Below are 16,021 nucleotides of genomic sequence, written 5' to 3' on the forward strand. Positions count from 1 at the left end.
TTCTACAAGAAGATACCTAAGCAAACCTATTTTTCTACACGTAATGGTAGATGAGAATGCATCATCCAGCCACAATCCAATGAAAGGCCATCTTACGATGCTATTTTGCACACTTGGCACAAATGCAACCGGCAAATTGGAAATTAAACCCCTGCTAGTTTACCATTCAGAAACTCCATGGGCCTTTAAGAAGTGCGAGGTGCAAAACAGCCAACTACATGTTATGTGGAGATAATGGGAAACTATTGCATCGTACCATGAGTGAGAGACATTGTGGAAGAGGCAATGTGCACCAGAAATTTATTCAATAAAAATTCTGAGTCACATTTTTACAAAATTTTGAAATATTGGCAAAAACAATTGCCTCTTTGGCTATTGTTTTTGCCAATATTCTCTCAAAAGCTTTATAGTAAAAAGGAATTGGGCACCAGTTAAACATAATAAACTATTTATTTTGACTAATTTTTGCTTTTACAAGTCGAGTCCCCATTCCCAATTGCTTCATTCTGTTATAGTAGGAAAATGCAAACATAATCCACGAATCTAAACAATGTTTGTATAAAATTTTTTTCAGTAAACCTTATACATAATTTCTTTTGGCAAGGAATGCATTATCATATTTTACATAAATTTAAATAGGAAGAGCTATTTCACTATACCAGTATTTTGCTTTGCAAGAAAGATCGCGGAACAAATTATGCTCATTGTATGACATCTCACTCTTCTTTCCTCCGATTTACATAATATTTTAGAATCCATGAAAAAAATTACACTTACTTACCATTGCCAGCACTGCAAAGAAATCAAATACGCATGACTAAAGTAGCATTAACAATAATTACACCTAATAACTTTAAAAAATGAAGCTAATGTATTGAATGTATAAAATTATATTAGAAAAATATATTGCACATGTTTAAAAATGCAACTCAAAAATTGCAATATCCAACTTAAATGATGACCTTTATCCCAAACTTACTTGGCTTCTTGTATTTTGTTTATCCAAAATTTTCTATTCACCTTTGGTCCAGCATGCTCAGCCTTTTACAGCTGATGCCTGGTTTTCATTGCACATATTTTAGAAAGGATCTTTGGTATTCATTTGCCTGAGGGATGTACATGGGGATGCAGTTACACACGATCACTCAAATTTTTTCCGTTATTTGCCAGTAAATATGACATTCATTAAATGAGTATTGTGGACTTTATAAACCATACTTTTTATTCATTTACCTTTCAAGAAAATAAGATGGTTTTTTTAAAGTTAAATATTTGAGGAGAACTCCATATTTTTGACAATGTATGAATTAATGTTATGCCTTGTGCATTAGAGCAGAACTTTCCATAATAAACATGAACAACATTTAACAAAACCTAAAAGATATTTTTCCATTTAGTAATTAAATGCCATTTACACCCAGGACCATTACACAGAATAAATAAATGCCAAAATGCATCAAAAGATGTAAAATAATATATTCATGAAACGATTTAGCATACAGGACTTTGAAGAATACACATGAAACAACTGCAGTATTGGCATATGCAGTTCAAGTGCTAGTATAATCTTAGTTTGATCAAACAAACACAATGGGGCATTCACTCCCATACCATTTACTACAACCACTGAATAAAAAGCACACATGTTATCACTACTTCAGCTCATATAAAATCTACCCCAGTACTACTATAATGATTTTTTACCAATAATAATTTACAATTATTTACACTCGACAGTCTTCCCAAGGAAACATTTGTAAATGCATATAAGTCATGGAATTTTTCTAAATGCGTACAGTGGTAATGTAGTCATAATAAATAATGTCTTTTTCATTTATATTAATATGCTCAAGCTTGAAAAACTTTCTTAGGACTTTTGGTTCCATAGCAATGAATCAGTTCTTTTTGATTCGTCATACAGTGAAATAATAATAACCAATATTGGATGAAGACCAGGCAACAACATGATGTACAGATCTTTAGGTAGAATGATGCATTCATTCATTTTACTTTAAAAGTTTGGCATGACAACTAAAGTTGAAAAAAAAATTAAATAAAGAAAATATTATTTTGAATTGAGATGCAAACTTTCTCAAGGAGAAAATATGCTACTGACTGCTATGATGCAGAGGTTCCTTATAGATAATTTCCAAACACAAAGTCTAAGAAGATCAACAATCTGTAATTATTATTAGGTGCTTCAATTAAAGAGCAGTCTGCATTTCAGATATGTAATTAGGTTCCAATTTAATTCATCATAACTAACAATACATTTTGTAATACAAAACTCATCACCAAAGAGTTCATATCAGGTGAACACATGAAGGACTACATTCAAAATAATCAACAAAAAAATGAACTGTTCTCCATCACATGCTCAATATATGTTCCCGGGCATTCATGGCCGGAAAATGTGGCAAAATAGCTTGTCCATAGACTGTGATATGGTCACTGACAGCAAATCACTGAGGAGGAGGTGAGGTTGTGTCCATGGGCTGTGGTCGACTACTTTCTCCACTTGGGAGAGCCCCACCTGGCTGTTGCTTTGACCCCACATCACAACTTCCAAGCCCTTCTTCATTTTTCATCCCCATGGATTCTGGCCCCTCTTTGTGGAAATAAGGAAAATTTGAAAGAGTCATGATGAACGAAGACACTTCGCTTTTAAAAACAGAAAGAATGGTATCAATCATTGAAATAATTTTTTAAGTCCATTAAAATATCATGTGAATATATAAACTTACATATGGCTCTCAAATCAGTGAAAACCATGGAAAAAGTGGGATTTATGCAAAACTTGAGGTTGGCAGTTATGAATATTTTAAAAGCATATTTTGATAATTTAAAAATTAAATTACAAAAAAACACAACATCAGCATACTTATGGAAACAAGTGAGATAAATGAAAATAAAAAGGCCTCACGCTGGAAATGTTTAAGTGTAAATACATAAGTGTGTGTGTTTGTGTGCGAGGGTAGTCTGAAAAGTCTCCAACCCAACCAATAAAAAACATTATTTTCTTCAAATCATTTTTCTTTTCATCAATAGTACCCTTTCAAGTTGGCTTTTTCCGGTGATTCTTTAACTTTTGTAATCCTGGCAAAGAGTATCTGATGTCTTTCTCTGCAAAATAGAGGTTAATGTATGTGATAACCTCCTCATCTGATGAAAACCTCCGTCCTCCAAGCAAAACCTTAAACGAAACAACCAAAATATAGGCAATAGGAAAAAGGTCCCTGGGGGGCATTTCTGGTGGAAAAGATGATTCGTCAACCAATTAAAAGTGCAAATTTGTGAATTTTCAACCGGCAAGTGTGATCAGGTGAGTAGCCCTGATGGAAAAGCACTTTCTTCTACTTCATATACTTTTTGTTTTTTTGCAGTTTCTGCTTTCAGCTTATGAAGTAATTACGCTTAATACTCAGTTATTGTTTTACCTTTTTGAAGATAATTAATGAACATAATTCCACGGCTATCCCAAAAAATAGTCACCCTCACATTCCCAGCCAATGGAATCATCTTCGCCATTTTCGGAGGAGGTTCACCTTAGACTGTTCTTTCATCTCAGGTGTGTAGCGGTGAATCCAGGTTTCATCTACAGTTATGAATCAATGCAAACTAACTGATTCATCTAGCTTAAACCGCTTCAACTAGGCCTTGGAAATGTTCATTCAAATGTATCTTTGGTCCAAAGTTAGCAAATGTGTAACCCTATTCATGGATAGCTTATGCATGTCCAATTCTTCAGTCAATATATGACAAACATGTTCTTTCAATATGTCCATAGACAAAACTAACTCCCTAACCTTAATTTTTCATTCATCCAGTACCATTTGGTGAATTTTTTCGATATGATCGGTGGTTGTCACACTTGTTGGCTGTCTTGACTTCTTAATTTCAGCCTAACTGGTACGGTCACGTTTAAATTCTACCCAAAAATTCACGGTGGTAATTGATGCTGCAGAGTCTGTGTACACAGCGTCCAGCTCACCTCCGATTTGCGTGGGCGTAGTAAAAATAAGTATTTAATGACTGCTCGGTACTCATTTTTTCCATTTTCACAAAAACCCTTACAATGGCTCACTGAAACAATTGTCAAACAACAAGTGAGAGTCTGAAATGGCTGAAATTTTGGTGAGTACCTTTCAATGCATGTTCCAACTTATTCCCCAACTTTTATTGAATAGCACTCCCATCTTCACGTTGAGATTGGAAACTTTTCAAGCACACCCATGAGTCGTACAGGTTGATAAATGTAAATGAGATTTCATTGTATGTACAACACTTTAAAAAATATGAAATCAAAGATAAAAAAGTCACTGACCGGGAGGTGTACCAGTGCTGATGTCCATTGACAGATGCCTGGCACCCACACTGCCGGGGTTGATGGGTGCAGGTGTCCCCTGTTCCATCTCTTGGCTTCCCTCCTCTTCCACCTCTCCTCCTTTCACTAGACCACCCGGAATTTGCTGTGTCTCTTGGTGATGGCGGGCCTCACTGGCTGCATTGTCCAAATTACTAGGTTCAGGACACTTCATTGCATTGTCTGACATGCTGTCCAAATTTTCAGGTGGATCCAGAACCTATTTGTCACAATTTTCAGAAGGGAGATTTATGTTAAATTGATAGGGATGGAAAAGATATTTAAATTTCAGAACAGTCATGATGATTCCACTTATTAACAGTATTTGTCTGCAGCATATATGCTACATTTATGCTACAAACCCTTATATATATAAGAGTTTGTACCATGAAACTGACAGTGCAATTACCTGTGATTGAAAATCTCTTTTTCGTGAAATAATTACCTTACATATTTGATCCTCCATACTTTGTAAACATAATCAGAAAAGGACAGTTTATTATAATTCCTACTTAGAATAGGAATTTTCAATCACTACTATTCTAAAATTCAGTGGACGAATGAGGTAAAAAAGAATTTTTTGCATGGCTGCTGGGCTATGACATTCTTGAAATTTAAATTAGTCTGTGGCTATTAGTACCGCTAATACAATCATGAAGAGAATTTTCCCATTTAAGAATGTTTCCAAGTAGAAGTTCCATGCAGTGAATTTTGCCAATTTTATGCCTCCCAAATTAAAATAACTATAGCCTGACTTAATTACTATGCCCATTAAATACATATTAAAATACAGGTAGTCACACATTAGCCAAGTTTTCTGGCTTTGGCGTTTGAAGTGCAAACATGGCCCTAATTTAGAATATTAGAATTTTGTGCTGATTACATAGCCATACTTTTCATAAACACAATTTCTGACATAACCTGCAGCCATAAAAATACTTGTACATCCCATTTGTAAGCTGTGGAGTACCTGTGCATCAACAACCTTTTTGGTCACTACTTGGACACCACTGAGAACTACAAGTACATTATCATTATACACTTGGACTATTATTACCAATATGTATCCTACAGTTTTCTGCAATTCAGTAAAATTTCTATCACCCAAACAAGCATGGGTTAAGAATCATCCATTATTTGAACCAGTTCACATATAACTGCAATAACTGGATTGATCATCACTCACCTTTGTAATGTTACTGTCGCGCAGTCCCTCGTGTATGTAGTAAGGGTGTGGCTGAGGCATGCTGCCGGGCATCATTCGATGGGAAGGAGGTAGTGGACAGATGGGCATCTGCGTCTGTGGAGGAGCAGGTGAGGGATGCCCTGGGGGTGGCTGAGGCATTTGGGATGGTGGAAGGTGCTGGTTAGAGGGTAGGGGAACAGAGGAAGGAAAGAGTGGAGGGGGAGAGGAAGCTGGGGGATAATTGCGACTGAGAGGCTGTGAGGCCATCGGGGGCAAGTTCGGAGGAGGGGCCACTGATGGAGCAGGATAGTGGGATGGCGGTGGAGGATGGAGGCTGGGAGGGAGGGGCATGGAGTGGCATATGGACTGTGGAGGGGGTTGAAGGTGCATCATTGGGGGGTAGCCTGGCATGTGCTCTGTAGGTGGAGGCTGGGGGGGCAGGGCAGCACTATACTGGGGAGCCATGGATGGGGGTGGTGGCGGTGGTGGTTGGGGGTGTGGAACACTTGGAGGATGAACTATGTCGGACGCATAGGGAATTGGTGGCGGGGATTGGTGCCCCTGCTTGGGAGATTCCATGGGTTCTGGCTCAAGTTGATCCTGAGATGCAGCAGCTGGTGAGACAACAGGGCGAGAGAGGCCTCCCGAAGGTGGATGCTGACTGTCCTCTGGTGAAGAAATGACTGACTGTTGGGGAGCAACTGGTGGCATTGGTGGCTTGGGAGTAGGGGCATGAGGAATTTGTGGAGAGGGTACCTGCTCCTGATTTTCAGCTTCGTTGTTGGCCTGCTGCTGATCAGACTGCCCCACGGAAGGGGAATTGGGGAGCATAGCATGGGGTGGCGCAGGAGACAAGGAAGGAGCTGGAGGTGATGTGCATGTGTTAGCTGGAGACGATGGAGATCCATGGCAAGAGGAAGCCACTGGCATGGGCACAACGCATGATGGTTCTTCTGACATAGGTCCACTTGAAGGAGGCCCGCTTATTTCAGTAGCTTCTCTACTAGTTTGCTCCTCCATGCTCTGTAGAAAATGAAAACAGAGGCGATTATCAGAGGAAAGGTAAAAGAATATGGGAAGTGATTGCTAATTAATGGCACATAGGAAGTTGATATACATATTTAATTTTAGTCAGAATACGTTCTTATTGGTTTTGATACATTGGATCACCCAGTCCAGATAAAACTTTGGGAACACACTTGACAGCCACAAGCACTTTACATGCTATGTGTGAATGTACCGTGATGCACTGCATTCATTAAATAATTGTGTACATCTTCCTTGATGGATGCAGTAATTTTATTACATTCACATTAGTGAGTCATCACTAAGAATTGCAGGGACATCCAATCATTTGAAAATTTGAATATTTTTCCTTTTACCTTTAAATTACAAATTAAATGGCTTCATACTAACTTAAACCCACACCATTAGCGAGTCCTTCTAGTTTGGTTTCCAATTCTAATTATTAACTCAATTTAATGATTTCACTTAAAATTAGGTGATTCTTACCTCGGGTTGTGGTTCATCCATTGTGACACCAGAGGTTTCCATGGCCATGGAGTCATTTGTTCTAACTGCCACCGAAGCTGAAGAGGGCAAGCGTGGGGCAGAGGGTGTCTGCTGCTCCTCCTCTTCCATCATACTCTCCCCCTCCCCTCCTTCCTCTATCTCGTGTGGTTGGGAGCTCACGGGAGTGCTGCCCATCCCAACCAAGCCACTGGGTACCACCTGAGGGGCAGACGTTAAGCTCTTTCCTCCTCTCTGCTGTTCTTCCCTTTCTCTCCTCAGAAGTTCAAATTGTCGTTCTACAAGCCTCTGGAAAGCTTCTTCATCGACAGCACGTCTGCAATGCTGCAAGATAAAAGATTATAAAAAGTAATGATCTGAGCAAATTGAATTTCTGGTAATGGTTACCATTCAATTTTCAGCACTTTCTTTCTTTTCAGGTGAGAAAAATAAAATAATTCCAAAAAGGCCTCACATATTGTGAGTGAGAATAACTGAACAATGCTGAAATTAAATGATCACATATCAATTTACCTTCTTCAATTCCTCTTGAAAACTTTCACTGGCTTCCAGAAACTTTCTCTTCTTAGCTTCAAATTTCTCCTCAATTTGCTGCAATTCTGCCTCCAACTTTTTCTACAGTTGAGATACCAATTACATTATTAACAAGAATCAAAATACTGATTTGAATTCACAAAGAATTTTGGTTTATATAAAAATATTTCTGACAGGCAGATTATCATGGATTAAATGATTCTTACTCATCTATTTACATTCTCTGAAACCTCAGGTTTCTGCATATACTCCCGTAACCCTTATGATCCCATAAAGCTGATATATTAGTCTTGGCTTTACTAGCCTTTTCTAATTCCCATATATCAGCAACAATACTACTCAATAAATGAGAAATGCTTATACAGTTGGCATATAATTTAACGGAAAATATTCAACCTACTCCATACATGGTTAATAATTATACATTTTTAAATTTTATTTGAATGGTTTTTAAAACTATAATACCAACCCCTTATGTGAAATGGAAAGGAAAAATAAATGCATGAACATGGATTGGGTTAAAGTTAAGCAGACCAGATTTTCATAAAAAGCCTGCTATATTTTTTTGGACAATGTTCCAAAAGGAGACTAACATTTGTAATATGTTCACCTTTATTCCTCAACAAAAGAATATGCAATGCATAAATTTTACCTATTCTTTGTAAGTAAATAAGTATAGGGTTAGCAACTAAAGACAGATTGAAAGTTTACCTTAAATGTCGTTTATAATTTCCAAATTCTAACATAGGAAATTGTCTTCTATATTTTTTTGTAATTTTGATACTCATCCAGAGTGCTACAGACAGGGATAATAAGATAAATATAAAGATATATAAGATAAAATAAGGGATAATGCAATTTAATTTTTATTCCTTCCATTTTCATCATACCTAAACAAAACTATACATTTATAAATAATAGGATTTAAAAAAAATACTAAATAATTGCCTACAGAGGATTAAAAAAAAACAAACATACATGCAGTGAATTTGAATGGATAAAAAACGAGCAAAATTTTGATATTTTTTGTCAAACTAAAAAGGGTTAGCAAAAGAAAAAATTAAATCTTTTTCTTTATGTATTTTTATAAATATATCTCTACATACAAATATGTGACTAGCAAATACCTATTCTTAGAATGGGCTTCAATCATTGACTTTTTTCTTCTAAATATTAAATAATGCACCTAGTAGGACTATGTATTCACTTCACTTAGCACTAACTCTAGTCACTGAGAAATATAGGTCACAAAATTGATAAAATGTTTCCTATTCTTACATTACATGGTCAGCAGTTTCAACCTTACGTGTTATCTAGCATCATAAAAGACAGTTGCATTACATACCATTACAACTATTCAGTTGCTGACTTAAAACTATTTCCAATACTGAATTAAATTGCTCATAATGGCAAATATAAGTTATTCTATGATTTCAAGCATAAATTATTAGCAATATTACAAAAATTTGGAAAATCACATTTTCCTACCACTATGTTGAAGAATATCAAGTTCTCTTACCTGATGCATTGTCAAGGACTGCACCTGTCTCTTCAATACTTGCATGCGTGCTGTTGTTACAACAGAACGAACATCTGGAACAACTGCATCAGAGAATATCTCATTAATTAAACGATGATTTCGAAGATAGCGGGCATACGCTACATGTTTCACAGAAAATCCATCTTCTTGATCTGAAAAAGTAACATTTTAAACATGAATACCCCACGCAACAAATAGAAAACAACCTAGATGACCTTCTGCTAATTAATTGACACATCTACTACTGACAACCATGGAATAAAGTTGTTAAGTCCCAAAGGTATTCCATCATACCTACCTTAGGCAAGGCCACAAAAGTACCATACAGCATATTAATTTACCCGCTGTGGCCAAACTCAATGGGAGCCAAACCCTTCAATTGGAAACCAGGTAGGGGTCACCTTGGCGTTCACCGTCAAATTATTGTTAATGCAGTGGTTTTTCATGTAAAATATTTGTCCTATGCTCCAAAAATATACTTAGAACTTAATTCCTTAGGTTTTGTTTTCTGTGCACAATTTTTCAAGGAAACTCCACAAGTTAATATTACAATAAGTATGGTATAAACCATTTCAACATGGCACATCAGAGGACATGGAAATAACCACTTTTTATGGAATAAACAGAAAAATATATAAAATTTATATAAACTAAATAAAATAAGAATATTAAAATTATAATTGGGTGAAATTCTGCAACACCAGATGACTTTCTCTGAGCATGGATTAGTAGCCGCTGTTATGGTGCGATAATTCTATACAAGATCTATGTTAATAATAATGGTTAAGTTTTGTTTAAAAATGATGAATTCACAGCCAACCCTAAGGGATTTATTTCCTTGTCTGTACTTTTGGAGCAACAAATGACTATTTCTTTAGCAAAAGAGTAAACAATTAGCTGACAGAGATCATGCAATAAAGGGGCTGCCAATGCAACAAAGGGTCAAGGTGACCTCTGCTCAGTATTGGATGGAAAGCTGTGCCCCCTGCTGGGTTGGGTTCCAATGGGTTGGAGCTTTGTACCTACCAAGACCCCAACAAAATCCATAATAGTTTCCATGTTGCTTGCAGGTTTGCATCCAAAAATTTCACAAGCATAATTGACACAATGCTCACCTTTCAGCTTGACAACTTCGTGATGGATACACCTGGCATTTACGTATAGCTTTAGGGTAATTGCCAAATAAAATTTCATATCAAAGGAAGGTGTAAACACTGTCCTTGCTTGAATGATGAATAAATATCACTATCTTCAAATTATAGTGTTACATTTGTTAAATCTGTATCACAACCCTCAGTTTAATCATTCGTGTTGTGAAATTTAACATTGTAATTTAAAACAATATCTAAATTATGGCCGTGCAAAGCATTAAGACAATGGTTTTTCATTTATGGAAGTAAAATTCATAACAAGACTTCAATGTCATGTATTTAGTGAATAATGTTGACCCCTGTGATTGGCTTTCATTCACTTCACAGCAAAGAGATAGAATGCGGCAAATTTTGGTCAGCTAAAAAATCAGTCTATTTATGCTTTGCACAATGAATAAACATGGGTTACTTTGGGGGTACCTTTAAAGAAATTTTCAAATCGGCTTGACCAGCCATCATCAGCATATTGGATTACAAATGACATTCATTAACATCTGAAGAGAATTAATAAAACCCAAAAAAAAATAAACGTACCTTTGCTTTCAATGATACATTGGAACTTTCAGAGTAGTTTCCACGAAAACAACAATTTGGCATTACCAACTAATCCTTCAACTATAATGCACTATACCATAGTTTAAGGGACTACTATTGTGTAGTTTCTCTTTCAGAAATGGACTAACTCTCGCAGATGTTTCCATACCTTCCTCATCCTCTGCCGGTTGTATGTCAATGCGTCGGTCAGCTGGTTTCACTCCAGTTCCAGATCCACCGCCTGAGGCCCTCTCATGCCCCTCTCTCTCCTCTCCTGAAGATTGCGCTGCCCGTCCCCCACCCATGGGAGATTGCAGAGAGGATGAAAAGGAGTAGAATAAGAAAGAGACCACAAAGACCAACACAGTTACAAGCACTCAAAAAATCTTCCATGGGACATGTATAAAGAACAAGAACTGACAAATGATTATTGCATGATAATGAAAAGCCACTGTTTACAGATTTTATTCATACAAATACCACTATGAATATTGAGAAAACTCAATTTTCCAGATTTTGCAAATATCATTTCCTAGCGCTCTGTGTAAATGCACAATGTCAGAGCAAAAAAATTTCACTGCCATAACCAAAGAACTTTTTTAGGGAGTTGTTATATAAAAACAAGTGTATTAGGGTGTGGCTACCACCCTTTCTCCCCTGAGAAGATATGTGTTTTTTGCCACTTCACCAAGTGGGTAGATACCACTGATTTAGACAGTTAGCTGGATGAGGTTCTGTGAAAATCCCTCCAAAGAGATATCATTTTGGAAAAATTCATCATATCAATCAGCTACTCATCCTTGATGAATTATGGTAATAAATAAGAAGCTGTTCTGATCGATTACAAGGCAAAAACTTGGGGATTTCCCACAGTACATAAGAATTGTTCAATTCATGAATTTCACTAAAAACTGCCATTTTCTCATAGCTTTTATATCCGTAAACAGTTGGCGATTTTTTTGTCATTGAGTTTTATCAACCACAAAAAATACACCAATAATTTCAACTATGCCAAATAAATGTAACTAGTAATTAATATAAATCTTGTCCATTTTTTAACTGAGGTCCCACTGTTTATGAATTCCATTCTTTAAGCAGGAAAATAACACTTCAGTTGAATGATAAAAATATTATTACTATTATGAAAGAAATAATCTGCTAAACATGAATTTACTGTAACTAATGGTTGTAAGTTTAGTGATAATTTAAAACCCCATCTGTTTGTTGAAATAAAATAAACTAATAAGGAAGCATAAGGGCTAAATATGCTAGACTCATACTTTTCAGAGGGAAAAATAGAATTTGAAATGGGCAAGCAGCAAGGAAAATATTCTAACCAGAGGACTCAATATTGCAAAGTTTTCAATTATGCTTTAGCAAGCTGGACAATATTTGATTAAAGTTTTGGTGAATGGTCTATGAATGAAACCCACAACAAAATACATATGAAACATATCCGATCACTCTGGAACTAAGTGGTAGTTGGATAGACAATATTCTTAGTATCACAGGAGAGCAAAAAACATCCATTTTCATAGTACTTGATGGTGTAGTTAGAATCTTTGACTTCTTTTCATACATTTCTTAGTATCCAGAGTTAAGAAAATTAATTTCTCAGAAGAAGCAGGAGACAACTAGGAAACCAAGTTTTCTGAATTCCTAGCAATACTATTGTGATAATGATCCAATAATAATTAATCTGGATAAAAAGAGAATTGCCTAACAGCAACTGAGGTCCAGAGCCTTAAGTCACAAAAATTTAGGCCTTAAGTAATAAAAAGAAAAAAAAATTATGTGCAACATACCAAACTTACCGCGACTCTTGGCAGCAACATAGGCCAGGTAAGCAGGTGAATTATGGTACACTTTCAACGTCTTCTCGTACTCCAGCTACAAAAGGGAAAGTTTAAATGGTAGTCAGTCTTGCCTGAATGGTCATATTACACATGTGAATTATGCAAAGTATGTTACACAAAAATACCTTACAATGATGCTCAATTCAAATGTTATTCATTAATGTTAGACTCAAATTGTTCACTGTATACATTACTTCTTCATCATGCTTCACTATCTGTTGAGAAAGCATTAAAAATTGACTCAACTAAGGAGTAATCACCTTTTCAGCCTCATATTCATCCACATACTCCTGCTTATCATCGTCAGGAAGATCTCTCCACATCTGACCAATGATTTTTCCTATTTCCCATAACTTGAGCTCCGGGTTCTGAGCTTTGACTCTGTCCCAAACTTTGCGGCTATAGCGCATGTACGGCATCAGGGGTTTCTCAGGGGGCTTTGGAGGTTTGGGAGCACGAGCCTCTCCCTATAACAACAGAAGTTCAAAGTATTAAAATATCCCCAAATATAAGGTCAATCAAGGACATACCAGGTAATATTAGATCATTAAACATAGTTAGGGCATTGAGTACCTTTTGGCTTTATTCTGATCCCACCACTACTCTTTGAGACAATTTATGACCATGAGATGCGCAGGAATCTCTATACTGCATTATTCATAACCGCCAACATGTATTTGTCCTCCTTCATTACATTACACAAATGATATGAAAAACATCTTTAATGATGTTACTCTCCAGAAGGGATTTCTGTATTTTTTAATTGGGATGACATTTCCCTTCAAGTATGCACCTTTACTTGTCCAAATGAAAACTCCTTCCTATGATTTCTTCTTTTACCTGACTTAAAAATCAAATCCAACTGGCATAAAAATCATTGATCTTATCTTACACGTTTGAGGGATGACTTTTTTCCTTGCATTAAATCTATCTCCTGCTCATTCTTCAACACTATTCATCCTTTCACCTACCTTACCACCAATGCCTTTCTTATTTCCTGCCTTTCGTATCGTAAATCACTCAACTACTCTATATAAACCATTATTACTGATGATACATCACTAATACCCAAATAAACAGTTAAAAAATTACAATCTAAAATTGAGGCCAATCATAATATCCAGCAATGTAGGGGATTATATTCACGTATATTTCAAGACATTAGCATAATTTTCCATATTCTGTTTGAAGCCTTTCTTTAAAATACCAAAAATTCATACTGAGCATTTACTGCCAATTGGAATTTTTAAAAGAGAGTTCTGGAGTCGATGTCGAATAATAATAATACTGCCAAATATGTTAAAATGCTTCAAAGGAGTGAATAGAAGCATATCAGGACAAATTGGAAACCTCAAGGGTAAAGGCAAAAAGACAAACAAAACTTTGGATGGCTAACAGCGATTCAATGGGAATAGATGATGATTATTTGAAAAAGTGTACATCATCATACAAGAAAAATTAGTCACAGATTCCCGTGATTAAATTCAAGAAACTTAGCTGAGATATTTCTGAATGCCTGGTTTTTGGAAACCAGTTAAGAATTTTAATGATGAAAAAGACTTTTGAGTCCAAGTTTAGTACCTCATTCAATCTATGGTGAGAGGTACACGAGCAAGGGATATAATAGAAAGGTCTCTGACAATGGCAGATAATTATGAGAAGGCAAGAGATTTTTGAAAAGCTGGTTTGAGAGGGAAAAACTTCCAACTGAATTTTTATATCAGGGACCTCTAGAAAATGGAGTTACAAAATGTCAAAGTAAAAAGAAAAATTTTATTTTTCCAATGCATATCTGGCTGGAGATTCATTTGAAAGCACTTAAGTCAATTGGAATTAATATTGCTATGCTACCAGTAAAGGTAATTCTTTCATGGACACATAGACTAACCACTGCTACACTTCTGAGCCTCATATCACACAACCATTAACACCAGAACACCCTGCACTACACCAAACCATTATTCACCTCTGATTACTTCACACCTTCCTTCATTCCATACAGCATGCACAATCCTTTCTTCCCTTACCAATTACCAACCATTCTCCACTCTCATCACAGTATTCAGCATTTCACTGCCTTATAATATTCCTTTGTGCCCATTTTTCCTGCCTCCTTTGAACTGTTCCCAAAAATCTGCTGTCTTTTCCCATCAGGCCCAGCATTTCATAGTATGTTTTCCAGTCCATTAATGACAGTCCAGTCTTACCCACAATGACATCTCAATAACCTTTTATCCATCCTTATTGTCTTGCCTTAAAAACCAAGCTTTCAAGCCATAAAAAACTACACTCCTACATCTAAGTTTTTACGAATCTTTTCTTCAATTTTAATCTAAAATCTGGGTCATCAGCTCATACTTCTTTGTGAGAGCTTCTTTACTTAATGCAATTATTTATTTTTTGTCCATAGTACATGTCTACATTTGTCTAAAGCACTTCCTAAATAGGTAACTGTTCAACCTGCTCATTTATAATTTAATGTTTAACTGGGCCTTCCCATTTCTTGAAAACCTCATTTGATGAAAAATAAGAAAATATATGGTACCATGCTTTCCTCACTAAGAGAATCCTATTTGCCTGAGACAACTTATAGGTGCGGCAGGAAAGCCTTACTGCAAGCCTACTCAATCAATATTATCACAAGCATGAAGATCATCCATATGACTAAATCATCTGCTTTGCTTTTTCAGGGCCAATGTGGAGGGAAAGTCTCAGATGCACAGGTAATGAAATGGTCACAGAGGATAGTCAAGTCACTATTTTGCACCATGATCATGTTTGTATTTCAAATAAGTTTGTTTCCAGAAGAGATTGGGACTATGGGTAAGGAGAACCTTTGCGACATATTTTGTGTCAAGTTTCACAAGGGATGGGACTGCTTTGGGATATAAAAGATAACCCTTGAAAAAACAAAAGGGCCAAGGATGCTGGCCCTTTTGCTTGATGGGAGGGCACAGGTCTAAGTACAGCAGATCAAGAAACAGGTGCATTGCAACTTTTGATATTGTGCCTTAGCTCACCAAATGAAAATGATTTTCAAGGGGTCTTTCGTCTGACAATAATTCTAAAACAAGGTTAATGGAAGGCAAAGGATGACCAAGGACATATTTAAATGACTCTAGCCAATCCTATATTTTGATGGAGGCCATTTAAGAAATGGGATGTACTCCAGTGCATTTGGATACAGGGACACCTTTCACTTAGTGAATTTTAGAATGAAAAGAAAGAGCATCACCACTCCAGAGTAGGAGTGAGTGGCACAAGACATTTTTCGGTTAAAAAAAAAGTACTGGAAGAAGGAATCATCTGTGAATCCATCCCCATACA

At 36.3% G+C, this 16,021-nt stretch overlaps 1 protein-coding gene across 5 annotated transcripts in view; it reads right to left on the minus strand.

Annotated features, from left to right (window-relative positions):
* Positions 1–1,273: 1,273 nt before the first annotated feature.
* Positions 1,274–16,021, minus strand: part of LOC139690367 (uncharacterized) — a 38,102-nt gene continuing 23,354 nt past the window's right edge. For 2 of the 5 annotated variants that reach the window (XM_071587789.1, XM_071587784.1), the window contains 9 exons: positions 12,955–13,161; positions 12,642–12,728; positions 11,008–11,137; positions 9,133–9,305; positions 7,593–7,694; positions 7,062–7,403; positions 5,550–6,572; positions 4,325–4,583; positions 1,274–2,608 (listed from right to left, as the gene is read on the minus strand). In XM_071587789.1, coding sequence (XP_071443890.1) covers positions 2,463–2,608; positions 4,325–4,583; positions 5,550–6,572; positions 7,062–7,403; positions 7,593–7,694; positions 9,133–9,305; positions 11,008–11,137; positions 12,642–12,728; positions 12,955–13,161 — 2,469 coding nt within the window. In that variant the 3' untranslated portion in view covers positions 1,274–2,462. The remainder of the gene's footprint in view (positions 2,609–4,324; positions 4,584–5,549; positions 6,573–7,061; positions 7,404–7,592; positions 7,695–9,132; positions 9,306–11,007; positions 11,138–12,641; positions 12,729–12,954; positions 13,162–16,021) is intronic. The other 3 variants (XM_071587788.1, XM_071587786.1, XM_071587785.1) reach the window with 3 other exon arrangements.

This window comes from Hetaerina americana, unplaced genomic scaffold (assembly GCF_022747635.1).
Source record: "Hetaerina americana unplaced genomic scaffold, ioHetAmer1.1.p SCAF_3, whole genome shotgun sequence".
NCBI lineage: Eukaryota > Metazoa > Arthropoda > Insecta > Odonata > Calopterygidae > Hetaerina > Hetaerina americana.